Source organism: Eptatretus burgeri, chromosome 3 (genome assembly GCF_056783735.1).
Source record: "Eptatretus burgeri isolate ZD-2024b chromosome 3, Ebu_testis_v1, whole genome shotgun sequence".
Lineage (NCBI taxonomy): Eukaryota > Metazoa > Chordata > Myxini > Myxiniformes > Myxinidae > Eptatretus > Eptatretus burgeri.
In genome coordinates this window covers 61249865-61262568 of record NC_140963.1, presented here as the reverse complement: position 1 = coordinate 61262568, position 12704 = coordinate 61249865, and the positions used below count along the sequence as shown (strand labels likewise).

General features: G+C 42.3%; 1 protein-coding gene across 5 annotated transcripts in view; it reads right to left on the bottom strand.

Annotated features, from left to right (window-relative positions):
* LOC147030026 (receptor-type tyrosine-protein phosphatase beta-like) overlaps positions 1–12704 on the bottom strand; it is a 267673-nt gene that overhangs the window by 45892 nt on the left and 209077 nt on the right. For all 5 annotated transcript variants that reach the window (XM_085873693.1, XM_085873694.1, XM_085873696.1 and 2 more), the window contains 3 exons: positions 5834–6056; positions 5376–5476; positions 602–704 (listed from right to left, as the gene is read on the bottom strand). In XM_085873693.1, the coding sequence (XP_085729819.1) occupies positions 602–704; positions 5376–5476; positions 5834–6056 (427 nt within the window). The remainder of the gene's footprint in view (positions 1–601; positions 705–5375; positions 5477–5833; positions 6057–12704) is intronic.

Sequence of the window (12704 nt, the reverse complement as noted above, 5' to 3'; positions counted from 1 at the left end):
CTGTTCAAGTAATATCAGCAGCAGTAGTAGTCAGATATCAGAATGCAAATCTCTGAAATAAATGGGTAATTGTATAACATATTAAATTTGAAACTCCCTCTGCCCATTCAGACCACAGAGAACATGCCCGTGTGATGCAAAGTTATGCTTGTTCTGGATCATTGGTGACTTTTCAGCGATCATGTCACAATACACCTTTGCCATTGTGCTGGAAACAACTCACCTGTGGCCCAACCTTCACCACAACTATTCCCAAATGCCCTTACCCTGCATAGTGAAAGAACTGATTTTTGCGAAACAAGACCGTGACAAAAGTTTGTTATTTAATGAACAGATCCTCCGGGTTCAAAAACCTGGGGTTTATCCTGCTCTCGAGTCCTTTAATCGTTTTCTTCATCTACTCTTCTGGGACCTATTTCTCAACATTTTCATCAAGGCGATAACTCAATGAACACCTATTTGTGTAGAAATAAAACAAATGCTTCCATAATAATTAATCATTTAGATTTTTGACTTTGATAGACAGTTCCTTTCACCTTCAAAGTGAATAATAATTCAACACAAGACCAAAAGATATCTGGTCTTTACAAGAATGACTTACATATGTGCCAACCTTCTCTTCCAGAAAACAATCGCTGTAAAGATCAGCACAAATAACACGAAGGCAAAAACTGCTCCGCCGATCATTCCCGGCCACAATGGCTCTGTCAATAAAGGTCAACACAGAGTGATCTAGTCAGTGAAGATCAGTTAATGACAAATCCTGGACTTTCACCAAGTTACAAACTGGAAAATAGAGTATATAGAAAATAGAAAATAGAATATAAAAAATAGAGTATAAAAAAAAATAGGACGGCTGCACGAGTTTCGATCTTGTAGATACAAGTGTGGCCTCTTCAATTAACCTCGATTCTTTTTTTTTTTTTTACAGGTGTAGACTGACTGTTCCATTAGCCTCAATCTGGCTGACAGGATGGCCGAGAGGTACGCACACTCGACTCAAAGCTGTCAAGCCTGGGTTTGAATGCTGACCCAACTATAAACTGTCATCCTGTTGTTTCACAGGCAGGGTGATTCATCAATCGATGTTAAATGGGAATTGTGTTTGCCAGCATAAGTTGGTGGATGTTGAAGATCCCATGGTGTCCTTTGCGAAGAGTAAGAGAGCGATTGCTGGCACCCTGAACAAATTACCAATCCCTGCCATAACCTAGAGAGCATTGCATCAGTGGCACAGCCATTCCCTCAGCCAGCGATGCTACCCTGCAGCCTTGTGCTGCATACGAGAGAAAAAAAATCTCAACCTTATAAATACAGGTGTTGGACTCTTCCATTAGCCTCAATCTTGTGTATAAGGTGTGGACTTTTCCACGAGCTTGATCTTCCATTAATTTTAACCTTGTATTTACAGGTGTGGACTGATTGACAGACGGCAAGTTGCATGAAATAAATCCTTAATGTGCTCTTCTTACTTACCCCACTCACATTACTTTGGTAATTGCATTCAAACATTACTCAAGCATGATCCATTCAATTTATGTATTGCGCTATATTTGATGAAGAATAACATGGAAAAGTATACAAAACATCCAGCACACATCATGGATAATTATCAGATGCTTTAAATTATTCGTATTTAAGTGTTGTTCTGATGGAGAGTCAGAATGGCTCAGCTGTAACTTACCTTACCTTTGAGCTGTCTATTCTATGCCACGCTCGAGTCTGTGGTTGATCAGTGCCCCAGGCGAGATACTCTTCTAGTCGTGGCGGATGTCAATACATCTACTGGAAGTGACACGGATGGTTATGAGATGTGTGTTCGTCCCCATGGGTCTGGAACTGCAAACCTGAATAGCACTAAGTTCCTTGACTTTGCAAGAAGTCATGAACTTAGGGTGGCCGGTTCATGGTTTCAGTGCCTACAGGCTCATCGCTGGACTTGGTATTCCAACGCTGGTGGTGTGGCAAAGGATATTGACCATGTGCTCGGTGATGGTCGCTGGAGGATGGTCCAAAACTGCAGGTTCTACCAGAGTGCTCAGTTACTGAATACAGACCATGGGCTTGTTGTAGCAACTCTGAAGTTGCAGCATAAATCCAGGAGAATGGTACCATTCCAGCCAAGGCTGGATGTTGGCAAGCTCAAGGATGAGAGGGTAACTGAAGAGTTTGCAAACAGGCTGAGTGGGGATTTGGGGGGTCTGGGTGCTTTGGGGGATCCTGAACAGTTGTGGAGTGCCTTCGAGACCACCGTCCTTGATGCTGGCGGTGGATGTCTTGGAAATTACCATAAGGCGAAGAAGAATTTTGTCTCTAAAGGGACACTGGATATCATTGACTAGATTTGCAGGGCCAGACTGAATGGCAGAGCTGAGCTATTCAGAGCTGAGGCCTTTGTGTAAGGAATCTGTGAGGGGGTAGAGCATCAGCTGTGGTCAAGTGATTCTTATCCTGCTTACTGGGGAATTTGTGCATTGCGTTCCTCCAAGCCCGTCCCTCGGTGTACTGCAGTTAGAGCGGAGGGTGGTGGGCTCTTGACAGAGGAGTCCGAAGTGAAGGTCCGCTGGGCCGGTTACTTTGAGTGGCTGTACCAGGTTGATCCAGCAGCTGTTGAGTTGGATGTCAGAGGTGTTACTCTCCCTATTGCTGACACTTCAATCAAATGTGATCCACCTTCGTTTGTGGAAACACAGGCTGTGGTGAACCGGTTGAAATGCGGTAAAACTCGTGGGATCTGTGGCATCGATGCTGAACTTCTCAAGGCTGGTGGAACTGCTGTACTCATGTCATTGCAGGTAGTTCTGTGCTCTGCCAGGAACACAGGCATCATCCCAACCGACTGGAAGAGGGGCCTTGTTGGCCCTCTCTGGAAAGGGAAGGGTGATCACCAGGACTGCAGCAACTACAGAGGGGGTGACGCTGCTCTCATTGCCGGGCAAGGTTTCTGCTCGGATAATTCTTGATAGGGTTCTCCACCATCTGCTTGAGCACCAGCATCCAGAGCAGTCAGGCGTTCCACCAAAGAGGTCAACAGTTGACCATATCCTTGCTCTTCGGGTCATAACCGAACGCAGACAAGAGTTTCGGCAGGGGCTGTTTGCAGCCTATGTTGATCTCTGCAAAGCGTTTGAGTCAATGAATCGGGATGCCCTCTGGAGGATTCTTGGTCTTCGTGGGGTGCCACCAAAACTGATCAATCTGATGTCTGAACTATACTCTGGTACTGAGAGCGCTGTGAGATGTGGTGATACCATCTCTGACTTGTTTCCAGTTGTTACTGGAGTTCACCAAGTGTGTACTGGCCCCGACACTTTTCAGCACTTGTATGGACTGGATTCTGGGGAGGATGTCGGAGAGATCAAGCTGCGGTGCATCATTTGGGAATGTGAAGATCTCTGACCTTGATTTCGCAGATGATGCAGTCATCTTTGCGGAGACTTTAGATATGCTTTTGGGGGCCCTCGAGGTGCTGAATGAGGAGTCGGAGCCGCTGGGATTACTGGTTTCCTGGGTCAAAACTAAGATCCAGGCTTTCAATGACATATTGGATGCTGCTATCTTGTCTGTACCTGTTTTTGGCGAAGATGTTGAGGTCACAGAGAGATTCACTTTCCTGGGCAGTGATATTCATGTCTCTGATGTCTGTGAGGCAGAGGTCAATAGATGTCTGTGTCGGGCCTGGGGAGTCATGGATTCACTGCATCATGGGGTGTGGCGCTGCTGGTATCTGTGCAGGAGGATGAAAGTCTGAGTCTTTAGGTCCTTGGTGCTTCCAGTCTTGCTCTGCGGATGTGAGACATGGACTCTAAACAGGGATCTGAGTTAGCGACTTAATTCCTTTGGTGCCACGTCTCTTCGGAGAATCCTTGGCTCTTGCTGTTCGGGCTTTATGTCCAATGAGCGGTTGCTGAGAGACTCAAATGAGATTTGTTACCTGCATACTCTGTGAGCATCAACTGCAGCTGGTATGGAAATGTGGCTCATTTTGCTGATGCTGATCCTGCTCACCAGATTCTCTCAGCGAGGGAGCATCGTGAGTGGAAGAGGCCAATGGGCCGACCATGTGCCTCATGGTTGTATCGGGTTGATCAGCATCTCAAGGAGATGGGGATGGGCCAAGCATCTGCCAAGGGGATGGCCAGACGGAGGCCCCTGGAGTACCGGCGGAATGTGGACGCAGTGACATGCTGCTCCGGCACATGCTCCCATACCTGGCCTGACCTGTGTTGTCTGAGTTCAAAATAAAGTCATCTAACCCTAACCCTTCAGAATGAACATTAAGCATGCAATTCTGGACATTGAGGACCTTGTGATACTTGTACAAATGCATCGACCATAGTGTGCTGGTACCCTAAGTCAAATTCTCAGTTGTTGCCTTGGTTGGGGAATGCTTCAGCAGCACCTTTTGGTGAAGGAGCAACCCCTTTCAAGGGTAACTTTATAGCTGTCAAAACGTGGGCATCTCAATGCCCGTAGATGTGCGTAGGAGTAACAATGACAGTTCAGAAGTGGAACTTTGCTGCATGTCTGAACAATTTGGTCCCGAGACACAAAAGAAATCTTGCACACGATATGACTAACTTGGTAAAAAACAAAACAAAACATTGCAATGAGAATAACCAGGCTGATGTTGAAGACAAAGCACAAGGAACAGCCTTCTTGGCAAGGAAAAAGAAGAAAACTTAGGCCTAGGTAAAGGTCAATCAATATGGCGTATTGAAAATCAAACCCAAAGTAGATGGATCAATGGCGAGCACCTGTGGACTTTTCTGTAACAGTATTAAAAGTAAGAGAACATTTATATGCAAAATAACTTTTGCATTTTCAGCCAATTGTATGTTTAAAAATACTAGGATTAAAAAAAAAAATAAAAATCAACTATCATGGTTGCCAGCCTCATCCATAGACAATGAAGTACTCCTGTACCAAGTTCTCGTATAGAGCTGCACAGAACGGTGTTTGGGTTCATGAGGGTTCCGATCGTGTTTTCCTTTCAAGATGCTTCACAACATAAAAGGATTAAGTTTGGTCATGATCAGCTGCTTTGAAGGTATCCTTAAATTTTTCATAGGTTGTCATGCCTGGTGTTGGCTTAATGGTTAGGGTGGTAGGCTTGGGATCCTAGGGTCCTGAGTTCAAATCCCCCTCGGGTGTTGAATTAATACTAGGTGGGGTTGACTCTGCCTGTCATCCTTCCGAGGTTGGCAAAATGAGTGCCAGCTTGCTGCAATCCTGTGTCAGAGTGGTGACCTATCCAGGATTGCTCCCAATATCTAAGGACACTGCTTAGGCAGCACCAACGCTCTGCACAGAGTATGGTCCCAATGGATGGATGGTTGTCCGAGAGAATAATGCCAATGACACTGCAGTCACACCTGCGGCAGTGACAATTGGAAGGGAGTAGAAGGTGTCCGAGTAGAGAGATCCCCGCAAGTCCGGTGATTTCCCAAGAAAAGTGAAGGCTCGCACACTAAACCTAAAACAAACAAACAACAGTTCAGTTAGTTAAAGAAATGGTCAATTCAAAATGGACCCAGAGAGGATGTAGGTACAACCATGCAAAGACTACAGAAATGCCACTAAATAGCAAGCATTTTTAGTGAGATTAAACAGAGATTTGGAATGAAATGGTGAGATGTAGATTTATCGATGATCATAACCACCCCTGCCCCAAATCACTCAAATAATCCTTTATGAGGTTGTGCAAATATGCAATAAGTCGACGCCACTGAAAAACATGAAATTTAGCAATTACACCAACAATCATGTTGACCATTGATAAGATAAATTTATGCAAGCAAAGCAACTGACGTGAAGCGGTGGAAGGCGAGACCTGTATTGAGTCTTTGGCTTTAATGGACCGTGGCATTGAGAATCTGTTTGATCACAAACGACCCCAGAATCTTCATTCCCAACAACGATGCTGAACATTCGATGACCTCGTCCACACGTATTCGGGAAAGGCCTCGTTTCAAATGTTTTCAGCGAGGAGTTCGAATTGTAGTCCCAGTAAGAAGGAAATGTCTCTCTCAGCTCTGGTCTCAGTTCGCGGGTGTCTGAAAAGGACAAGTCAATGTCATCAGCTCGTTTTGGACAGTTTGTACACACTTACAAAGGGTCTTGCTTTTAAAAAAAAAAAAGAAAGATGCATTAGGAACTTCCTTACATCTTCAGTGTTTGAGTACAAGCTATGACGAATGAGCAGGATAAGCAGATTTTTATTTCAATCAAAAGAAAATCAACTTTCATGACACCTGATATCAGGTGTATGATGAAGCAGTTTCATTTAAATAACAAAAAAAAATCTTGGTCCTATTTGCAAGAGTGACAAAGTGCTCAAAGCCAACATTCATAACAAGGGGGCTTGAGAAGGAAGAACACCGAGACTAAAGTCATGAGATGAATTTTCTATTTTTGGAGGGTTCGGTTTTGAGAAGTTTCACTTTATATGAAAACAACACCTTTTTCATGGTTTAACAAGCTCACACCACACAGCTAAACAGTCTATTTCATGGGTGTCTCGCGTCCGTTCTGCCGAGGCAGTTTGTTGACTCGGGTTACAATCCTTGATGGGTCGTCACTCTGACACAGGAAGTCAGCGCAGGAATTTGTAATTCATTTTGGGTGCTGCTGATAGCGCACCTCCTTTCGCGAAGGACACGGTGGGATCTTTGACATCCACCAACTAATGCCAGCAGACGGGATGTACAATGCCTATGGAAAGTCTACACCCCCTTTCAAACTTTTCACCTTTTGTTTCCTCATAGTCTGGAATTAAATTGCATTATATCAGACTTTTCCCACTTTATTTACACATTGTAACCCACAACTTCCAAGTGAAAAACAAATTCTACAAATTTCAGAAAATTACTTAAAAATACAAAACTATAATATCTTGGTTTGATAAGTGTCCAGCACCCTGAGTTAATATTTGGTGGAAACACATTTGACAGCAATTGCAGCTGTGAGTCTGTTGGGATCGGTCTCTACAAACTTTGCACACCTTGATTGGACAATATTTGCCCATTCTCCTGCACAAAACTGTTCAAGTTCACTCAAGTTGCATGAGGAGCATTGATGGACAGCAATCTTCTAGTCATGCTACAGATTTTCGATTGGATTTAGATCGGGGCTCTGACTGGGCCACTCAAGGACATTTATATTTTTGTTCCTTAGCCACTCTAGTGTTGCTTTGGCTGTGTGCTTCGGGTCATTGTCACGCTGAAAGGTGAACTTCCGTCCCAATTTCAGCTTTCTTGCAGAGGGCAGCAGGTTTTCCTCTGGGATTTTTCTGTATTTTGCTCCATCCATTTTCCTTTCCATCCTGAGAAGTGCCCCAGTCCCTGCTAATGAGAAACATCCCCATAAGATAATGCTGCCACCACCATGCTTCACAGTAGGGATGGTGTTCTTTCGGTGATGTGCTGTTTGGTTTTTGCCAAACGTAACATTTTGCATTTCGGCCAAAAAGTTCCATCTTGGTTTCGTCAGACCACAAAACCTTTTGCCACATGGCTTCAAAATCTCCGGAGTGTTTTTTTTTGCACACCTCAAATGGGACTCAAGGTGGGCTTTTTTGAGTAATGGCTTCCTACTTGCTGGGAGCACAGGCCAGATTTGTGGAGTGCTTGGGATATTGTTGTCACATGCACACAGTGACCAATCTTTGCCATAAAGGCATGTAGCTCTTTCAAAGTTGCCATTGGCTTCTTACTAACCTCTCTGATCAGTCAGTCTCCTTGCTTTGTCATACAGCTTGGAGGGACAGCCTGATTGAGGCAGGGTCGTTGTGGTACCATACATCTTCCACTTATTAATGGTTATCCTTTGGAGCACAGTCAAGACATTCAATGCCTTTGAAATATTTTTATACCCATCCCCTGATCTGTGCCTTTCGACAACTTTATCCAATTTCTGAGGTCTTTTGAAAGCTCCTTGGTGTTCATGGTTGAGTCTTTGCTGTGAAAAGCACTACCCAGCATAGGAAACTGACAGAAACAGCTAATTTTATTCTTTAACTAGAAGGGCACTCTGTAGAGCACATACCTCCACCACATGATGCCTGATCCATGAGAACATATCGGGTCCAATACATTTTTGAAATATCAGGCTATACAATTGTTTTTGGGCCGATATCTCAATGGTGAAGAATCACATAAAAAATTATCTGCTCCGGATCCGGATTTGGATCTTCACCAAAATTGAATCAATTCTTCCTTGTCACACACCCAATGTGTCCACCAAGTTTTGTCCGAATCCGTCCACAATGTTTTGAGATATCGTGATATATATATATATATATATATATATATATATATATATATATATATATATATATATATATATATATATATATATATATATATATATATATATATATATCATTTTTGGCCCGATCTCTCTATGGTGAAGAATCACTGAAAAAATTACAGTAGTCCGATCTGGATCCAGATCTTCACCAAAATCTCATCACTTCGTCCTTTTCACACACCCAACCTGCCCACCAAATTTCATCTGGATCCATCTTCAACTTTTTAAGATATCCTGCACACAGACAGACAAACAGACAAACAAGCCGATAGGCGGACATGGGTAGTCGATCAAGTCGAATTTAGTCGTTTTTCAGCCGTTACTAGCTTGCCAACAAAAGCGTCCATAGCAACGGTTCTCTCACACATAACTAGGACAAACCATGAACCTACCATACCAGTTTCATGTATATCTGACTCATAGTCTCTGAGATATAACGAACTTCGTTTATTTATTGTTTTCGACCAGGGTTCATTCAAAGTCTATCTTCTCTGATAGTTTTCATAGGATCCAGCTGGAAATTTTTGACAATATGGCTGAATGTACTGCCCACAGTTGCTCGTGGCCCGATTTTTGATTTTCGAAAAAATTGATTTTTGAGATTTTGGGTCCATCGCAAGGGTTCTCATTTGCACACAACTAGGTCATGGTATGAACCCACCAACCAAGTTTCATCGAAATCGCCAATGTATTAACGGAGCACTGGACCGAACAGACATACATACATACAGACAGACAAACAAACATATCGACAGAAATACTGATAATAAGGGTAGACTAGATCGACTACCCAACAAGCCGGTAGGCGGCGATGGGTCACTGTGCATGGAAACTATAAGATATAGAGCAAAATGGATGTCATATAGCGGATGGGGAATCACCTTAAGATTATGCATATCAAATCTCATCCAGTTCCATCTACTGATAACTATTCGGTATCCATTTGAATGAAAAGTAGTGAAAATGCGGTTTGAAATTGGAAATCCCCAAAGTTTGAGGGGGTGCTGTGGGTGAACAAAGATCTGAATCGAAAATCCGGCTCGATCGTTTGTGCACAATGTATTCCAGACCATTAGTGTGAATTTTGATGACCATCCGACCATAACCCGAGGAGGAGTAGCATTTGGCGCTAAGGCACCTCCAGCTCTCGCATATTATCAATTTTTGCACTAATTGAACTTTGACCCCTGACCTAAGCGAAATCAGTCAATATGTCCTGAGGCAAAGTTGTAGTACTCATTGAGTACCAAGAAACTGCAAAGTTTCATTCGTATCGATGCACTCACATGGTCGCTCGGGGGCCTTCAATTTTCGCGCATACCCTAATTGTAGGGGGCGCTGCGGGTAAAGTATTCCATATATTACAAAACTGGAATATATTTGATAGAGCATCACCTGCAGATCATTCGTGCCAAATTCCATAACCCTACGTGGGATAATGGCTTTCGGAATTGATTTCGCGTGAACGGTACCAATTTTGAAGGTTTTTTGGTTGTTGCTCGGGAACCAAAGCGTCCCTAGCAACCATTACAATTTCCAAAGCACTACGTCATAAGATGTACCTACCACCCGAGTTTAGTGAAAATCCACCCACGTTTACTACCAATTATGCTGATGACAAACGAACAAACATCCAAACAAACAGACAGAATTACTGACAATAAGTGTCACCTATTTCGGCGACCCAACAAGGGTGAAAACATAACCTCCTTCACCTTCGGTGGCGGAGGTAATAATCAGAATTACTACAATTTAACATAGGTGGAAGCCAATTAAGCTGGTGTTTGATTTTGAAGTTGATTGGTTACACCTGAACAAATTCACATTTGCTATTATAAGGGGGTGGACACTTATCGAATCAAGATATTCCAGTTTTGTATTTTTAATAGATTTTCTGAAATTTGTAGAATTTGTTTTTCACTTGGAAGTTGTGGGTTACGATGTGTAAATAAAGGTGGAAAAAAGTCTGATATAATGCAATTTAATTACAGGCTATGAGGAAAAAATGGTGAATATTTTGAAAGGGGTGTCGACTTTATAGAGGCACTGTGTATGTATGCAGAACAGTGATCTGCAAAAGTATTCACCCCTCTCTAAAGTTTTCATTTTTTGATGCCACCTGAGCTTATTTTATGATGCTTTCAAATCAAACAATATGTAGAGTCTTCACAAACTACTCCAAAGTGATAAAGGCAAAAAATGCAGATTAAATGTGAATAAGTTCAATTAACAGGGAAAAAAAAATCAGATGATTCTTAGTTGCATAAGTATTCAACCCCTTTCCCTCATTTACCCTCAATCATTTCAGGAGCAAATTATTTTGTTTGAATGGTTACAAAATAAGTGTAATAGGTTTTACCAGTATGCAATCAGTGGTTCAACTTAAAAATTAAGCTCCTCCACTTTTCGAAGGAGTTTTAAAGTGTAACTCACTTGATAAACCAACAAGGCAAACATGAAGACAAAGGAGCTTTCCAAAGAAGTCAGACATAAAGTGGTGGAGAAGCACCATGCAGGAGAGGGTTTTAAGAAGATTTCAGTCACTCATTATGCCTTTGAGTACGGTGAAATCCATCATGAAGAAGTGGAAGACGTATCATACCAGCCAGATTCTACCCAGACCAGATCGCCAATCCAAACTAAGCAGCCGGGCAAGCAGGAAACTGTTTTGGAATGTCACTGTAAATCCAACAATGACTGACGGATATGCAAGGCTCTATGTCCAAGATGGATGTCAGTGTTCATCAATCAACAATATCCCGTTCCCTTCACAAAGGAACAAAGGAATTCACAACAATATCCCTCTTTAGACAGGTGGCAATAAATAAGCCATTACTGAAAAAGACCGATCTAAAAGCTCGTATGAAGTTTGCGAAAAAGAATATCAATGATGCAACAGACATGTGGAGAAAGGTTTTGTGGTCAGACGAGACAAAAATTTGAAGTTTTGGTCTAAATTCAAAGCGTTACGTATGGCACAAGCCTAACACTGAACATCACCCAGTCAACACCATCCCTACTATCAAGCATGGTGGGGATAGCATCATGTTACGGGGCTGCTTTTCATCAGCAGGGACTGGCAAGATTGTCAGGATAGAAGGGACAATGGATGGCACAAAGTTCAGGAGAATTCTTGATGAAAAGCTGTTTGGGTCAGTCATGAATCAGAAACTGGGAAGGGGATTCACACGTCAGCAGAACTATGATCCAAAGCACAAAGCTAAAGCCACATTGGAGTCGCTGAATAAGAAGAAAAATAAATGTTCTTGAGTAGCCCAGCCAAAGCCCTGAATTGAACCCAATTGAACATTTATGGTGAGACTTAAAGATTGCAGTCCATCGATGATCCCCATCAAACTTGGCAGAACTAGAGCAATTTTCACGTGAAGAATGGGAAAAGATTTCACCAACTCACTGTGAAAAGCTGGTAGAGACCAATCCAAGAAGACTCATAGCAGTAATTGCTGTAAAAGGTTCTTCCACCAAGTACTGACCTAAGGGTCTGAATACTTTTGCAATCAGTGAGTTTTGATTTGTACGTGTTTTTTGCAGGTATTCCTGACATGTAACCTCCTTCAACTCTCACAGTATTTGGTTTTATCTCTTCAGTTATGACAAAAAAGTTAATTTGGAAAAATTGTTTCGACATAATTCATAATTAATCTAAATGTGGCATTATCGGTTGGGGTTGAATCCTTGAGCAAGCCACTGATTATTGTGTATTATTGTTTATTCGGAGTGTCTGTCCATCTGTCCCCAAACTACTCCCTCAGTTTTAGGGCTAGCCTCGTCAAACCTTCTGTGGAATGTTTTGAGGTCCCGGGAGATGTCTGAAGGTGGGTGGGAGGTATCAGAAATACCTCAATACAATTACGATTTTAATTTTCGATCAGTACAAAGTGTTTTGTATCCGCAATTTCTCGCCACCACATCAGTCCATATTGGGTGTCATGTGAGAACGGCATCTGTATTCGTTTACCTCAAGAGTGCTTGTAATATTGTATTTTATTATATTGATGGTATAGTATTCAACGCATCATTACCTTTCCATCGATTTCCTTTACTGAGAAAGCTCATCAGTCTTAACAGTTATAGTGACTCTTATGCTGTCAAAAAAAAATCACAGCAAAAATAAAATAACATTTCAAATTCAATTACCAATCAATTCCCTTACAAATGTAAACTGGGACTCCATTACTATTGCTTTCACGATATTTTCATTATTATGCGAGACGTACAAAGAACGCTTTGACAATATCTTGTGGGAGTGGAAGCACAAAGTTTCATGGGTGGAGTATAATATCAGTGTTGCTGGTTTGCACACCTATCAGAAGTAAACAAAGGATGAAGCGACTTCACCACTTAAAAATAACATAACCACAAATTATTCCATC